At 47.9% G+C, this 17,253-nt stretch overlaps 1 protein-coding gene across 7 annotated transcripts in view; it reads right to left on the bottom strand.

The window, feature by feature from the left end:
- Tnrc6c (trinucleotide repeat containing adaptor 6C) overlaps nt 1-17,253 on the bottom strand; it is a 71,133-nt gene that overhangs the window by 11,595 nt on the left and 42,285 nt on the right. For 3 of the 7 annotated variants that reach the window (XM_042667165.1, XM_042667167.1, XM_042667168.1), the window contains 11 exons: nt 16,106-16,186; nt 14,438-14,495; nt 13,468-13,610; nt 11,488-11,661; nt 10,294-10,431; nt 8,100-8,219; nt 6,416-6,499; nt 5,962-6,196; nt 4,431-4,598; nt 1,647-1,838; nt 106-249 (listed from right to left, as the gene is read on the bottom strand). In XM_042667165.1, coding sequence (XP_042523099.1) covers nt 106-249; nt 1,647-1,838; nt 4,431-4,598; nt 5,962-6,196; nt 6,416-6,499; nt 8,100-8,219; nt 10,294-10,431; nt 11,488-11,661; nt 13,468-13,610; nt 14,438-14,495; nt 16,106-16,186 — 1,537 coding nt within the window. The remainder of the gene's footprint in view (nt 1-105; nt 250-1,646; nt 1,839-4,430; nt 4,599-5,961; nt 6,197-6,415; nt 6,500-8,099; nt 8,220-10,293; nt 10,432-11,487; nt 11,662-13,467; nt 13,611-14,437; nt 14,496-16,105; nt 16,187-17,253) is intronic. The other 4 variants (XM_042667166.1, XM_042667169.1, XM_042667170.1 and 1 more) reach the window with 3 other exon arrangements.

Genomic DNA, 17,253 nt, shown 5'->3' with positions numbered 1-17,253 from the left:
TGTCTGAAGATCATTCCTACCATGCCAGTGCCAGCCCCTCTGCAGGAGCCTGGAGAACTGCTCCCCTTCCTCCCCCCTCCAAAAGGCAGAGCAGCCTCTCCTCACCTCCACTCTTTAGGAGGTAGCGGTTGACATCCTGGATGGTGGTGTTGATGGTAGGCCCGGTAGGGACACTGCCAGGAGTGACATCAGGGTCATTCTCAGGATCGATATTCTGAAGCCCTTTCCACGGAACTCCAGGGTGAAATTCTGTTCATGGAAATCAAAACAAGGTGCATACTGAAACACCATCACATTGCCTTATGATATTCTATCATCTATCTATCTATCTATCTATCTATCTATCTATCTATCTATCTATCTATCTATCTATCTATCTATCTATCTATCTATCTATCTATCTATCATAGGACTAGGGATTGAACTCAAGGCCTTCTACATTTGCTCAACTTTTTCCCCTCATGGCTGACAGTTACTTGCTGTGCAGCTTTATGCTGGTTAACTGGAGATGAGAGTCTCCCAGACTTTTCTGCCCAGGCTGGCTTTGAATTGCAATCCTCAGATCCCTGTCTTCTGTAACCTATGATTACAAGTATGAGTTACCAGCACTTGGTTCCATGACATTTCCTCGAGCAAAAGAAGCTCAGGAACAGTGCCCAGAATTTGAGTTCAATCCCAGGACTGGAAAAAAACCAAAAAACCCCCAAATTTCCTGCTTATGTAAATTAAAAAAGATTAATCTGATAATTAACTCCAGGCAGGCACATTTTATTTTATGTTTTTTATTTGTTTGGGTCCGGTCATGGGGCCTGAATTCTGGGCCTGGGCGCTGCCCCTCAGCTCTTCAGCTCTACCACTTGAGCCACTTCCAGCTTTTTCTGTTTATGTGGTGCTGAGGAATGGAACCAAGGGCCTCAGGCATGCAAGGCAACCACTGAGCCACCTTCCCAGCCCTCAGGCAGGCACATTTTAGAAGTGTGTGTGTGTGTGTGTGTGTGTGTGTGTGTGTGTGTGTGAACCGCTCTACCACTGAGCCACCTTCCCAGCCCTCAGGCAGGCACATTTTAGAAGTGTGTGTGTGTGTGTGTGTGTGTGTGTGAACCGCTCTACCACTGAGCCACCTTCCCAGCCCTCAGGCAGGCACATTTTAGAATGTGTGTGTGTGTGTGTGTGTCGACACTAAGGCTTGAGCTCAGGGCCTAGGTGCTACCTTTTAGCTATTTTATCCAAGTGTGCTATCATTTGAGCCATAGCTCCATTTCTAGCTTTTTGTTACCTAACTGGAAACAGTTTCATGTCTAGGCTGAGCAGCTAGGATTATAGGCATGAGCCACTGGGGCCCAGCTAGAAGCTCTCTAATTACATCACTCCCTCTTTGGAACAAAGTAGAAGCAGGTGTGACAGCCACCACACTAGGATCTGAATGCTTCTACCAGGTGGGATGTAGAGCCTGTTCCCTACTTCCTCTGTCACTTTCACCCTTAAGTTGAACAATACTTGATGCCAACTGTACCTCAAATTGATGCCAAAGCCACAGGCTTCCAGAGCCCTTAGTGCAGACTCCAGTACTCTCAGCACTAATCTCTCCCAGGCGTGGGACATGGTTAACACTGCTATTATTCACAAGTGTTGCTGTGTGGACTTACCTGGGGGCCAGTTGATACTAGAGCCGTTTGAGATTTTATCACTGTCAGATTTGGCACGTGACCAGCTATGGGGAACAGCTACGGGAGGACTGGCTGGCGAGTCGTTGTTTTGGATTAAATCGTACCGGCCATAGGAGTCTTCAATGGAGGACTTACCAGGAGGCCCGATACTTAGACCTCCAGGGATAGCACCTGTGCAACAAGAAGCAACAGCATGAACATTCCCCACAGGGGCTCCACGAAGGCCTCCAGCTTCTAAGGCCTCATCCTGTTCAGAGTGACATGAACTGAGACATGGTCTGTCAAGGCTTCTCATGAACCAGAACCAGTGGCTGCTACAGTTAGCCCAAGTGTTGTCCTTGGAAGACCAAAACATTTTTTTTCTCTTTTCCTTTTGGTGTTGATATTAGGGCTTGAACTCAGGGCCTCAAGCTCTTGATCAGCTGGTGTTCTACCACTTGAACTGTGCCTCCAGTTTTAATTTTTTTTTTCCTGGTTAACTGGAGATAAGAGTCTGGTAGATTTATCTGCCTGAACTGGCTCATAACCATGATCCTCAGATCTTGGGCCTTCTGAGCAGCTGGATTTACAGGCATGAGCCACTGACAGCCAGCTCCAAAACTTGTTTTCTCCTTAAGTGTTGGGTGAGACAAGTTCTTCACCATTGCTGCATTTGCAGCTCAAGTATTACCAATCACATACCATAATCCTTTTCCTTTCATAGCGCTTGGAATAAATCCCAGGGTTTTATGCAAGGCAACCAGCCTGCACTGAGCTACCAAAACTATCTGAGAGTGGTTTTAGTTTGTGAAGCTGGAAATTTACTTAAAAAAAAAAAAAAAAAAAAAAGAAGAGGCAGGCACCAGTGGCGGTAATCCTAGCTACTCAGGAGGTTGAGATCTGAGGATCGTGGTTCAAAGCCAGCCTGGGTAGGAAAGTCTGTGAAATTCTTACTTCCAATTAACCACCAGAAAAGTGGAAGTGGCGCTGTGGCTCAAGGGGGAGAGTACCAGCCTTAAATGAAAAAGTCAAGTGAGAGCACAAGGCCCTGAGTTCAAGCCCCAGTACTGGCACAAAACAAAAAGACAGGGTCTTATGTAGGTCAAGCTAGTCTTCAACTCCTGGGCTCAAGAGATCATTCTGCCTCAGCCTCCTGATTAGTTGGGACTATTGGCGTGCCACTGTGTCCAGCAAACATTCTTTGTGTAGCACTAAAGATCAGACCCAGGGCATTGCTCAATCACTGAGCTATACCATTTGCCTAGCTAGAAATCTCTGTGTAGCAATGGAGGCTGCCCATAAGGAAGCCTTTTTGGGGATGATGTCTTTGTTCACTGTTGACTCCTTGCCCTCCATTCCTGCATGTGCTGCCCTCACTATAGAGCATTTATTGACTAAACCAGTCTGTCCTGAGTCAGGGCTCTCTTCTGCCATGTAAAGGTCCAGAAGTCATGCAGGGATCATCATATGGGAGCAACTATTAGGAAGACTTTTCCTTTTAGACTGTTTTATCTCAAGAGAGAATTATATGCTCTATTAAATTTCTATTATTTATGCAACCAGAAGCGCAAGCTAAATTTAATGCTCAAAAGTATGTACACTAGCTGGGCATTGGTGGCTCACTCCTATAATTCTAGCTACTCAGGAGGCTGAGATCTGAAGATCATGGTTCAAAGCCAGCCCAGGCAAGAAAGGCCATGAGACTCTTATCTCCAATTAACCACCAGAAAACCAGAAATGGTGCTGTGGCTCAAGTGGTAGAGTGCTTGCTGTGAGCTAAAGAGCGCAGGGACAGTGCCCAGGCCCAGAGTTCAAGCCCCATGGCTGATCAAAAACAAAGTGTGATTATTTATGTTCAACATTTTTCCCTTTTCCCCTCTTTTATAAACATTTACTTTTCCATTTGTGTCTTATTTTTAGTGTGTGTGAATATGCACGTGTGTGGTATACTAAGACTTTAACTCAGAGCCTCGTGCTCTCAACAGGCTTTTTTTTTTTTTTTTTGGTCAGTTGTAGAGCCTGAACTCTGGGCCTGAGTGCTATCTGTCAGCTCTTCAGCTCAAGGCTAACACTCTACCACTTGAGCCACAGTGCCACTTCCAGCTTTTTCTGCTTATGTGGTGCTGAGGAATGGAACGCAGGGCCTCATGAATGCAAGGCAAGCACCTACCACTGAGCCACCTTCCCAGCCCCTTGATTGGCCTTTTGTGCTCATGGCCTGTACTCTACCTTTGAACCACACCTCTAGCTCTGGCTTTTTGCTGAGACTCAAATTTGTCTGTCTGGGCTGGCTTTGAACCTCAATCCTCAGATCTCAGTCTCTCAGCCTCCTGAGTAGGGATTACAGGTGTGAACCACCAGATTGAACCATCACCTGGCAGACTTTTTTTTTTTTTAAATTGAGAAATACAAAAATATAAGTAAAACATATAGGATATGACCTATATTCTTTGCAGTTCTAGGACATGTTCAATGATTTCTGATTTTGGAGCTAAGATCTGAGTGAGGTTCAAGAAGTATGGCCTGGGGGCTGTGGTAGAGTGCTTGCCTAGCATGCATGAAGCCCTGGGATTGATTCCTCAGTACCACGTACAGAGAAAAAGCTGAAAGTGGCGCTGTGGCTCAAAGTGGTAGAGCACTAGCCTTGAGCAAAAGAAGGTCAGGGACAGTGCCCAGGCCCTGAGTTCAAGCCTCAGGTCTGGCAAAAAAAACCCACAAAAACTAAAACAAAACGAACAGGAAGTGAGCAGTGCACTGTAGCACGGCGGTGCAGCCCGGACGCACCATGCTTGCCAGGATTCTGATCCAGAGGAGAAGCAGCGCCGGATAAATTATCCATGGAGTTGGGGTGTGTCCACTGGGGGAGACGCGACTGGGACGGAGATGGGTCCTTCACAGACAAGCCACTGGTCATATCCATGCTGCTGACATTCACGTTTGGGTTAAGTCCAGCTGGAAAGAGAGATGCGGTTAGGGTTGGCTTGCTCCTCCTCTGGTTCTGAAAGCCCCCTGGAGTCAACGTCAATGTCAGCGCAGTCACAACCACAAACTTCCACAGCAACTTCAAAGAGGGTGAAAAGGACCTTCGCGTACTTTCCCTATCCATGTACGTATGTGCACATAGACTATTTGGCTGCATGTATTTATGTTATATACAAGTATATAAACAGAAAGGAACAGTGTTCTCTAAGGTGAAATGCTTATCCTCTTCCATTAAGTACACCTCAGGATTCTCTTTCAGTGTTGCCTGCCGAGTAAACTCGGTTATGCAGCTACCTGGTGGTATCCACTGAGGAGCAGAGCGGGGCCAGGGATGGGGGGCTTCCTTCTGGATTTTGAGGTACCTTGTGGGTACCACCAGGCAGAGAATTAGTTGGCTTTGAAGGAGTTTATGAGCCACACACTAAACAACTTGTAAGAGCTGAATGAACTATTTGGGGGCAAGGGTGCGGCCAGCAGTTAGTTGCCCTGGGGGCTTTGCCATGGCCCCGAAGCTGACATAGAGGACCTGACAGGGAGCGCTGCCAAGTGCTCATACAGGCAGCTCCCTGCACTGCACACGCCCTGTACTGCTGTCCCCCCACACACAGGCATGCCATGCAGCACAGCAAAGGGCACCAAGAGATGAGGAGGAGAAAGAACCTTTTGGTTCTCTACTTTAAGTCAAGGACTAGAAATTCAAATATCAAAAGGAGGGCCTGGGCACTGTCTCTGAGCTTTCTGGCTTAAGGCTAGCGTTCTACAACTTGAGCCACACCTCTGCTTCCAGCTTTTTGGTGGTTAATTGGAGATAAGAGTCTCACAGGCTTTCCTGTTCAGGCTGGCTTCAAACCACGATTCTCAGCTCTCACCTTTCAGAGAAGCTAGGATTACAAACATAAGCCCCTGATACCCAGCCTACTTTTTTTTTTTTAATGGTGCTGGGTTGCAACAGTGGACCTGTGCAGACTAGGCAAGCACTCTTATCACTAAGGTACATCTTCCCAGTTTTTGAAAAGACAGGTTCTTGTTATGTAGTCCAAGCTGAACTTGAACTCTCTATGCTCCTGTGTCTGCTTACCAAATGCCTGTATTACAGACATGTGTCACCAAGCCCAGCTTCAAGGGTGCTAATTTAAAAGCCTTTAAGTATTTGTGTCAGTCGTGCAATGGGTGCTCTGAAACGGTTCTGCTGTTCCACTGCAAAGCAGCCTCAGGAAACTCGTGCTCTGGTGTGTTTAGGGCTGCACATTCAGTGACAGTGACTGGCTGACACAGGGACGTCCAGGCAGCCTGCTATCCAGCGTGGCTTGTAGTAAGCCCACAGGAGACTCACCAAGAGGGTAGGGAGCAAAGGTGTTGGGTGAAGACTGCTGCTCTTTGGTCTGCAGGTCAGGTAGGCCAGGAGCCTGGGGGTGGGGAGGGAAGCCGTCCATGGACGATTTGCCTGCAGAGGGGTGCAGAGACAGGTGCGGCGGGGGAGGCGGAGGCTGTTTCACAAGCAGGGCCTGGGCCAGCTGGCGCTGGTGCTGCTGGATCTGCTGCTGCAGATTGGTGATTGTGCGTGCAACCTGGTAGGTGGAGACACATGCACTTTAGCTGGGTGCATGGGGATACGCAAGGCCTTCCTTTACCACTGGGCTAGCCTCCATGCAAACCTAGTTAGCTCCAGGACTTCCCCAGAGCGGAGACTCAGCTGGAGAAAAGCAGTGGCCTCCCCGCTCGTCAGCGGGGCCTGTCTATCGGGGACAACGGCCGCTAGCAGCAGAAGCTAGTGCGGCCACACCTACTTGCTGCTCCTGTTGTCTCAGGGGTCCGGAAGCGTTACGCTGGGCCTGTAACATCTGCTGCTGGATTTGTAAACGTTGGTACGCCTGTGGAGAGAAAAGCCACAGGACTGTAAGGAAATGCCCCTCAGACAACAGATGCGTCCATCAGAAGACTGCAACAGGTTGCCAAGCAGAGCACGAAACAGCTCTGACTCCCTTAGGGCCCTGTGCTTGGCTCCGCCAGCAGCAGGGAACTACAGCAGCTGAGAGGCTGAAGCAGGGCACACTCCAGACCTGGTAGGGTAACCACAGAGCTCTGTGCAGGGAGGGCAAAGGCTACTGCTGGTGGCTATCACAGGATTGTTTTCTTACAACACAGATTTCTAGGGATATTTTGGCAAGCATACATTAAGACAGAATGGAAACAGAGGTAGAGACGGCACCATTAGAAATGCCTCTACTGCCAGGCCTGTGGCTCATGCCTTTGCTTCACGAATCCCTAGAGGCCCTAAGGCCTAATAAACTTCATTTCTGCAGTATTTCTAGGAAAAGACTTAAGAATTCACCATGTTCTTGGTGTCTTCCACACCACAGGGACCAAAAACCTGGTCCACACTGAAAGGTCTAGCAGGTCTGCTCCACCCTCAGCTGCTCCCAGTCAGGAGCTGGCTGGCAGCACGGCCATGAGCAAGTGTGAGCCTGGCTTAGTGAACCCTTGCCGACCTCGGTGTCCCCTTCCTTATTGCCTTCCAAGGTGCAGGGGTCTCCTGCTGCTGTGAAGGCAGACTGTAGTGTAACCACGGGCGGGCTCTAGTTGCAGCATCTCCCGTGTGTGTCTCCTCTGTTACGAGTCAAGACACAGAGGAGGGCGAGGCCACATCTAGCACTGAGCCCTTCAGGAAAGCAAGGACATGTGCAGCTGCGAGGGAGGCTGCCCTCTAGACCTCTTCCCATGGTCCCCTGCTACTTACTGAAAAGCCAGACACTCAATAAAGCATGCCTACAGCCAGCACAGTGGGGCGGGGGACTCCCAAGGACACACAGCGAAGCTTTCATGTCAGAGGATTCATGTGTTGGACTCTTCACTTTTCCCCTAGTTACTTTTCCTTTCCCTCATGACTCCTTTTCATTTTCCAGACAATGAAGTTGCTGGATAAGATATCTAAATAAATCAAGTGTCCATACATAAAAAATAAAACCATGTACTTGGCCCTTTACTTCTTATAAATTCGGTGTGTGTCTAGAGACATGATAGCATGGCGTTTTATGGTAAAAGCAATTAAGTTGGTTAAAACTTAAAATTCCAATTATGTTGAATGCTCAGATTTTAGAGAATAATTGAGTCATTTCAGCTGTTCTCAATGGGCACGCTATAAGAGAGTTAAGTTTGATATTTAAAGAACTTAGTAGTGTTTGGGCCTGGGACCCTGAGAGAGGTGAGAAAATAGTTACTGAAATAGTGTGTGTATGCATCTGTCCTGGGGGTCCGATGAGAAACGCTGGTTGAGAGTTCAAGGCCAGGTTATATGCCTGGACACTAGTCACCTCCCATGAAGGCGCCAAAACTTTACACAGCTCAGTGAAAGCACTGCTGAGTGAAAAACTCACTCTTACTCATAAGTCACAACAACCATGTGTGCAGCAAAGGCACTAGAACTTGGTGAGCTCTGTCTCTGCTCTGGAATCTGCTCATCTTTCCACTCACCAGCTGCAGCTGATGGAGCTGGTTCAACATAGTCACGTGCTGAGGGTTGGTTGGCGAGGCTAACAGTGCAGGGTTGAGACCAATGGTTTTCGCTGCAAACTGCAAAAGCTGTGCTTGAACCTGTGAATACAAACCCATCGTCAACCATAGCATCTCCATGATAACATTACTCATCTGTTTTTTTTTTTTTGAGATTCAAACTGGTTAACTGATAATTGTATTTGTCATGGCTGAGCTCTCCCAAGGCTATTGGGATGTTTAAGACTTTTTTTTTGTTGGTCATGGGACTTGAACTCTGGGCCTGGGCACTGTCCTGGGCTCTTCAGCTCAAGGTGAGCACTCTACCACTTGAGCCACAGTGCCACTTCCAGTTTTCTGGTGGTTTATTGGAGAGAAGAGTCTCACAGACTTTCCTGTCCAGGCTGGCTTTGAACCACGATCCTCAGATCTCAGCCTCCTGAGTAGCTAGGATTACAGGCGTAAGCCACAGGTGCCCAGGTGTTTTTATTTATTAATTTTTTGGTCGGTCGTGGGGCTTGAACTCTGGGCCTGGGCGGTATCCCTCAGCTCTTCAGCTCAAGGCGAGCGCTCTACCACTTGAGCTACAGCGCCACTTCCGGTTTTCTGGTGGTTTATTGGAGATAGGAGTCTCACGGTCTCTCCTGCCCTGGCTGGCTTTGAACCGCGATCCTCAGATCTCAGCCTCCTGAGTAGCTAGGATTATAGGCGTGAGCCACCAGCACCCGGCATAATTATATTATATATATATATTTTTTTGGATCCGGTTGTGGGGCCTGAACTCTGGGCCTGGGCGCTGTCCCTCAGCTCTTCAGTTCAAGGCTAGCGCTCTTCCACTTGAGCCACAGCGCCACTTCGGCTTTTTTCTTTTTGCTTATGTGGTGCTGAGGAATTGAACCCAGGGCCTCATGCATGCAAGGCAAGCACTCTACCACTGAACCACCTTCCCAGCGCCCAGGCGTTTTTAACATTAACATTTTAACATTAGTAGTTAACATGTTCAGAAGAAGGAAGAAGGAAGGAAGGAGGAAGGGAACATCTCCTGAGCAGTTTCTTCCTGCAAACAATTGGCCTATCCAATTGGCTCTCTATAGTTCTGGGTCATTGCTACTCGTTATGTTTGTGTCCTCTGAAAGTGAAACCTCAAGAAGTTATCCAGCTGGCTCTGCCTCAGTAATCAGAGAGGCCAAGGTTTGCATCTAGTGCAGATTCTTTAAGTCCTTCTCTAGCACGACTCTCCTGAGTCTGCCAATGCTGCTGGGGTGAGGTGGGTATACCCTGTGACTTGACTAATACATGAAACTGTTAGCTACCAAGTTCTACCTTTCTCAACTCAGTATATGCAACTTGTCCTGAGTTGTTCTGGGATGCTTCTCTGATGTCCCATGCAGCAGTGAGGCCCTCTGAGATGGACAGATGGTCCTTTCCCAGCGACTCAGGGCCATCATCAAGGTCAGTGGAGTAACTTCCTTAGGCAAGACCAAGGTCAGAGATGCAGCAATGGGTGCATGGGGCTCAGCTTCACTTAGAATTGCTCTGAGACTGAGGTATGGGTCTGTGGTAGAGCACTTACCTAGCATGTGCAAGGCCCTGAGTTCCATCCCTAGTGCATGCACACACACACAGGCGCATGTGTGCAGGTGCATGTGCATGTGTACGCATGTGCACACACTCTGTTTTAGCCAATGGATGTTTGCTGTGGCTGGGTTCCATCCCTAGTGCACGTGTGCGCACACACGCCCACGCATACACCCTCTGCTCTGGCCTGTGGATGCTTGCTGGGGCTGGCCAGTGCAGCACAACCAGTACACTACTTCATGGGTTAAAACAGCCTCACAGGTTTGAAAAGGAAAGATTAGTTCTGAAATGCAGGCGATTTCAGGTCTCACACTTTTTTTTTGGGGGGGGGGGTGGTGGTCTGGTCGTGGTGCCTGAACTCTGGGCCTGGGCACTGCCCCTCAGCTCTTCAGCTCAAGGCTAGCGCTCTACCACTTGAGCCACAGCACCACTTCCGGCTTTTTTCTTTTTGCTTATGTGGTGCTGAGGAATCGAACCCAGGGCCTCATGCATGCAAGGCAAGCGCTCTACCACTGAGCCACCTTCCCAGCCCCTTAGGTCTCACTTTAGCAAAGACCTATCTGTGCCTCCAACTTGAGCACACAGGCTTGAGTCTAACCTGAGGGGAGAGAAACTGAGGCACTTGAGCGCGGAGGCTGGGCTGGGAAGAGTTAAGAGGCTGCACTGGCGGCTGCTGCATGGTCCTGGCTTGTGCTGCTCCGCTATTGCCAAACACACCCAGATTGCCACTCGGGATCTGTGGGAAGAGGGGAGGGCGGTTAGGAAGTTGGGGTGGGGTGAAGGGGCACACCTCCTGCTACCACCCCTGCCAACCTGATCTCCAGGGCACTTGGGATGGAGCCCTCTGATGGGTTATAGAAGCCTGTAGTTTTAAACCCCAGTTACTTGTATTACAAACACGCAGACTATACCCGAGGAAACAAAGATAGAGTATTTCAGGAATGCATGGACATGGCTGTCTAGATCAGAAAGCCATCTGTGGTTAGTTAGGGAACAATGATCATGGTATCTTCACTAACCTGACAGCAACATTTTCAAGTGGGCAATATAGCTGTGCAAGGCCTTAAAGAATCACTGAGGAAATTTAGGCACTTAATTCATTTTGGATGTAAGTATGTTCTGGAAGTATTTTCCACACTTTGGTTAGACATGAGCTACCTAACTGTAGGTAGAGAGTTGTGTGAGCAGACCTTATATGCCCTACGTCCCTGCAGGTGGTCAAGTTCAGATAGCAATGTTTGAAATGCAGACTTTCTGCTGCATTCTACTGACTCAGCCAGGGGTGAGAGCTAGGGTCATACCTGGGGTCAGCATGGGGCAGCTGGCATTGGATGCTGGGGTCATGCCTGGGGTTAGCACGGGGCTGATAACAGTGGATACTGGGGTCATACTTAGGGACAGCATGGGGCTGCTGTCAGTGGATGCTGGGGTCACACCTGGGGTCAGCGTAGGGCTGCTTAGCCACCAGATACCAGGGACTCTGGCATGAGAAATACAAAGGTGCCTGAAGCAGAGTGGCAAGCTGGCTGCTCTCCCAGCAAGCACGGGTTTGTTTGGGAATAGCACATGCATTTGAGGGAAGGGAAAGATGACTTTGATGTCTTATTAGCAATGGTTAAATTCCAAGCAGTGTTGCTTGGTTCTGGGCTCCAATAAGCCTCTGTAGGGAGATCCTCAGAGCCGCTCACCTGCCCTTGCATATTTGATGATGTGTTAAGGAAAGGTATAGTTTACTTCCCCAGCACATTTTTTTTTTTTTAATGAGCCAGGTGAACACAGACCATGCTCTTACCTGTCTAGAAGAGTTCAAGTTTTGCATGCCTAGCCCTGAGGCAATCCCACCCAGGGCCTGATTGGGGAGTGCACTGTTGGAAAGGGGGAGCTTCAGGCTTGGGGAAGGCAAAAACGGTGAAGTCGTGGGCTCTTCCACGAGGCCGCCATCCTGATTAGAGAAAGAAAGGGTGAGCTGTGCGCAGTGTCCATTAGGGGACAAAGCACCAACAGTGCCCAGAGGGAACAGAGGAAAGTGTGGATGGATAAAGAGTTAAAAGATCAAAAAAGTGTGGACAATGAGGAAATGGAAAACATGGGCCAAAGAAGAGGGGGAGAGGGGAGAGAGAAATAGGATTAAGATGCTGTTTTCATTAAAAACTATTTTACAAACACATATATTAGCTTCTAGTACTCTTAGATGCTGCTGCCCGTGCCCTGGCTAGAGTAGGGAGAAAGGGACAGAAGCACCAAGAGTCCTGGTTGGGGTTGCCAGATTCAGTAAATAAAAAATAAAGGACTCTGAATTCATCTAGAATTTCAGGTAAATAATAAATACATAAACTTATAGTATAAATATGTTCCTGGGGCTTGGAGCAGTGGCTTAAGTTTATCATCTTAGCTACTCAGGAGGCTGAGATCAGAGAACTGCAGTTTGGAGACACCTGGGATTGAGACTCTTTTGTTTTTTGGTCATGGGGCCTGAACTCTGGGCCTGGGTGCTGTCTCTCAGCTCTTCAGCTTAAGGCCAGCACTCTACCACCTGAGCCACAGCACCACTTCCATCTTTTTCTGCTTATGTGGTGCTGAGGAATGGAACCCAGGGCCTCATGCACGCGAGGCAAGCACTCTACCGCTGAGCCACCTTCCCAGCCCCTAAAATTGAGACTTATCTCATATTAAGCAGTCAAGAGTTGGAAGTGGAGGTGTGGCTTAAGTGGTAGAGTGAAAAAGCCAAGCAAGGGCACAAGACCCTGAATTTAAGTCCCATATATGTATATATACAAACATATGCACGTATATGTATGCAAGTATGTATATATGTATATATGTATGCATGTATGTATGTATACACACACACACACACACATAAATCCCTAGGTACTCCACAGCCCAACCTTCTGAAGTAGACATGTGTTAGGAGGGCTGATGACAACAGAAAGCTCCTCAGGGCTGTTAAGCCTCCTCATGGGGCTTTTCCGGTCATGGAACCACTCTACCATTGAGCTAACATTCTCAGTTCCTTTTTTGTTTATCATGAGACAGGTCTTACTAGTTAGCCAAGCCTGGCTTTGAACTCATGATACTTTTGCCTCAGCTTCCCAAGTAGCTGGGATTATAAGTATGAACCGTCATACCTGGAAATTTTTTTGCCAGTCCTGGGGCTTGAATTCGGGGTCTGGGTGCTGCCTTTGAGCCTCTTTGTGTTCAAGGCTAGCATGACCTCTGCCTTTTTCTGAATAGTTTATTGAAGGTAAGGGTCTCATGGACTTTTCTGCCAGGACTAGATTTGAACTGTCATCCTCAGATCTCAGCTTCCTGAGTAGCTAGGATTACGAGCTCATACGTGGAATTCTTTTATATTTCTTAAACTTACACTTTTTTCTTGTTTCTGTTCAGAATGTAACTTCCTAGTTGGATGTAACCCCCATCTGAAGAGGAGACATCCCTCCATGACAACATGAAGGCAGAGCACCCCTTAAACAACTGACACACTCACCCACCTGGCCCCACCCTCCCTTCCTAATGTAACTTCATTTCCACACTGATATTTAAACAGATACTTGAACTGAGTATTTAAAAAATGAAAACCAGCTTTGAATGCCAGCATTTTTACCCCTAGCATAGCCATTAAGCCTTGCATGCATCAGAAGAGCTGGTAGAGCCCTTTTTAGATTACAGTGCAGCAAGGTCGCAGTTGGCTTCGTACCAGTTAGTCTGACACTTCCACCAGGGGCAGCTGAGGTGGACAAGCAAGCTGCTGGCCAGATGCGGTAGGTACCTTGTCAAGAAAGGCGGGGCGGTCCAGGGAAGACTCTTTGGAGATTGGTGGGCGGCAGCCAAGGGGTTTGGTGACCATTCCATTGTAGTCGGTCACTCCTAATCCACGCTTGTCCATGTCCACCTTCTTTTCCAGCAGAGCACCTGGGGCACGACACAGGGAGCCACGCTGAAAACCTGCACCAGGCAAGGCACATCTACAGCCCTCCACACTAGACAAGAACAGGGGCCTAACTGGCCATCCCTGCACTGGTCCTCTCCCACTCTACGTGCCTGGGATCTGGCCCTGCTTGCCTGTTCTCTACTTGACTTGTCCTCTGCTTCCTTCCCCAGGTTGTCACATGGTGACTTCTTCCCCAGAACCCACAGTCTCAGGCCTTCTGTCCGGCAACCTCCCGCCTATGGAGCTCTTGTCACAGTCTGTCCTCAAGGAGTTCCTGGCCAGGTCCTGCTTGTTGAGCAGTAGTAGAGCTATATACTGCTTCCCAACTATAAGTTGCATGATTCATGGCCTTGGCTCCTTCCTCTGCCCTGCAGTCTGAACCACACACTGGTGCTTCTGTGTGATTCTGCCACCTGTCCCTTTATATGGACTCAGCCCGCTCACCCAGATCAACAGCTGTAGCACTCCCATGCTCCCTAGGGGTGTGCAGAAAAATGGATGCACCAACAGACACAGCTCAGGTCAAACAAGGTGACATATAGCTCAGTGTCCTTGTTTATGGTCTGTTTAGTGCCATGCTTCTTTCCTATTTTTGTGCTGTTTACTGGTAACTTGGTGTTATACTGGTCCCCGGTACAGTGCTGTGTAGTGTTGCTAACCCCTGCAGAGAAACCTTCCTGTCAGGTAAGTGTCCTTCAGAGGTGCACTACAGGGCTGTGGTTTGTGTTCAAAATGAATGACTACATGCAACTCTTTCTAGGAACGAGGACGTCACGAGAGGCACCTGAGGAAAGCACTCGCCACTTACTCATGGCCTGGTCAAGGTTCATACTGCTGCTCTTCAAGGCCTCTTCAGCTGGCTCTCTCTGGGGAGCAAAGTAGGGTTCTCATTAGCAGTGTCCCAGACAGGAGGAAGAATTCAGAATCAGTTGGATCACTACAACACAGGTGGCTATTGTTACGGAGTTTTAGAATTTTTTTTTTTTTGGTCCAGTCGTGGGGCCTGAACTCTAGGCCTGGGCGCTGTCCCTCAGCTCTTCAGCTCAAGGCTAGCGCTCTACCACTTGAGCCACAATGCCACTTCCGGCTTTTTTCTTTTTGCTTATGTGGTGCTGAGGAATCGAACCCAGGGCCTCAGGCATGCAAGGCAAGCACTCTACCACTGAGCCACCTTCCCAGCCCAAGTTTTAGAAATTTGGAGGGTATAGGCTTATCTTTTAAATAGAAAATTCTTGTAATGACTGAATAAATTTTTAAGAGAAAAAAACACAATGAGGGTTTTCCAGGAAAACCATACAAGCAGTCTTACAACTGTTTCTGTACAGTGCCAAGCAGCAATAATTTGGCGGAGATGCCAGCTAGGCCAGGAGAGCAGAGCCATGGGCATGGGCCAGCAGCTATGTCAAAGTCATCATTGTCTACATCATGAACTCCAGGCTGTGTTGTATGAACTTTTCCCAAAGCACCAACAGGAAAACAAAACAAAACAAAACAAGAGGCCTCCCTCTTGGTAGGAACCTCTGATTGGAATGGGGTCATTTCATCTAACCAAAGCACCTGGGAGGCTGTGATGACCATCACAGCATGTCTGGCCCTGCAGACACCCGTCAGCTCCGGGCCATGGGGCAGTGTCTTGTCCAGTGAAGATGGCACTCAGTGACATGTACACGAGGCCATGCTGGACCTACTTTTTTAGATACATCCACAGTAACCACATGTTACATGCTTATTTGAGCAGGACTTGGAAGAAACCACTGGAAAGGCTCTGGCCACATGCTTATAGAGGGAAAAGGAGCACAGCCCTCACCCACTGGACTGTAGCCAACCTCAGCAAATGGCTAGACTCTGATGTGTTCTGGGGACTGCGACCCTGTATTCCCCATACACTGCCAGAAACTCAGGGACTAAACAGATTTGGTTAGGCTACTTCTCCGGGCCTTCATATTTACTACTTATCCCAATCTTCCTCTTGTGATCTTTCAATTCATTGTATAAACTAGTGCCATTCAGTTTTAATTATAAATTACCAAAATAAGAAGCTGTAAAGGGGGGGGGGGGGGGGGAAGGATTGGGACTGGGGGGGGGGAGGGGGGAGGCTGGGAAGGGAGGTGAAGGGTAAACAAAGGAGGAGGCTGCAATGCTTGGTAAGAAATGTACGCATTATCCTGCCCATGTAATTGTAACCCCTCTGTACAGTATGTTCACAAATAAAAAAAAAAATATTAAGAAGACACTAAAAAAAAAAAAAAAAAAAAAAAAGAAGCTGTAAAGATTCATGGATATTACAAACCAGTTGCTATTCTGAGAAAAGGCTACTATGACTCTTTGATGGAAATGGAATAGGATTTTGCTGTAGTACAAAGCCATAGTTCCTATCCTAAATTCTCACCCCTAGAGATGCAGTCAACAGATTCAGACAGGAATCAACCAGTTCACCTGGGGAGCCGTGGAGCACCCTTAAGGAGAGCCCACTCACCGGGAAGCCCATGTCTGTGAGTTGTTTGATCAGCCGGCTCATGATCCAGGCCTCGTCCTGCTTACCCGACATTTTCATGCCCTAGAACAAAGCATGGGAAAGGGGAAAGGCCATGGGTGACAGTCCTTTATTTTTAATTTCTTGTAGTGTTGAGGAGGGAACCCTGGGCTTTGCACATGATAGGCACATGCTCTACCATTGGGCTCCATTCCTAGGCTATCTCTAGCCCACCAGATACATTCTAATACATTTCTATTAGAAATGGAAGACATCTGAAAAGCATGCTGATATAAAAGTCATAGAATCTTTTGCATTAATAATGAATTTTAGTCAGGAGCCAGTGGCTCATGCCTATAACCTATTCAAGAGGATAGAGAAACAGCTGGAAGTGGTGCTGTGGCTCAAGTGGTAGACTGCTAGCTTTGAGCAAAAGAAACTCTGGGACAGTGCCCAGCTGGCATCTCCACTGAATTGTTGCTGCTTGGTGCTGTACATAAATGGTTGTAGGAGTGCTTGTATGGTTTTCCTGGAACCCTACATTGTGGTTTTTTTTCTATTAAAAATTAGTTCAGTCATTACAAACATTTTCTATTTAAAAGGCATGCTTCTATGCTCAACAGTTCTAATCCTCCTGATTAAGGTTCAGTCAGCTAGATACAAATAACAAAAACAGCTGGGTGCTATAATCCTAGCTACTAAGATAGCCTGAGATCCTAAGTACTGATCCAAGGCTGAGATCTGAGGATCATGGTTCCAAGCCAGCCCGGGCAAGAAAGTCTGTGAGACTCTTATCTGCAATAAACTACTCATCAAAAGCTGGAAGTAGTGCTGCAGCTCAAGTGATAGAGTGCTAGCCTTGAACAAAAGAAGTTCTGGGACAGTGTCCAGGCCCTGAGTTCAACCCCAGGACTGGCAAAAAAACAACAACAACAACAAAAACAAAACTGAGACTCTATCTCCAATTAAAGTAAAAAAAAAAAAAAAAGCCAACTAAGGAACAACTCAAGTGGCAGAGAAGACAGTTATCAGTGAAATAGCTGGACAACGATGTGAGGCCCCAAGTTCGAGCTCTGGTAGCAGAATAAAAACAAACAATGGATCATGCTGTAGTTTATGAGTCCATTTGCAGGCTGGTTAACATGTGTAGT

The sequence above is a fragment of the Dipodomys spectabilis genome, unplaced genomic scaffold (assembly GCF_019054845.1).
Source record: "Dipodomys spectabilis isolate Male_0828 unplaced genomic scaffold, ASM1905484v1 ptg000379l, whole genome shotgun sequence".
In the NCBI taxonomy this organism is placed as follows: Eukaryota; Metazoa; Chordata; class Mammalia; order Rodentia; family Heteromyidae; genus Dipodomys; species Dipodomys spectabilis.
This window is presented reverse-complemented; position numbering and strand designations above follow the sequence as displayed.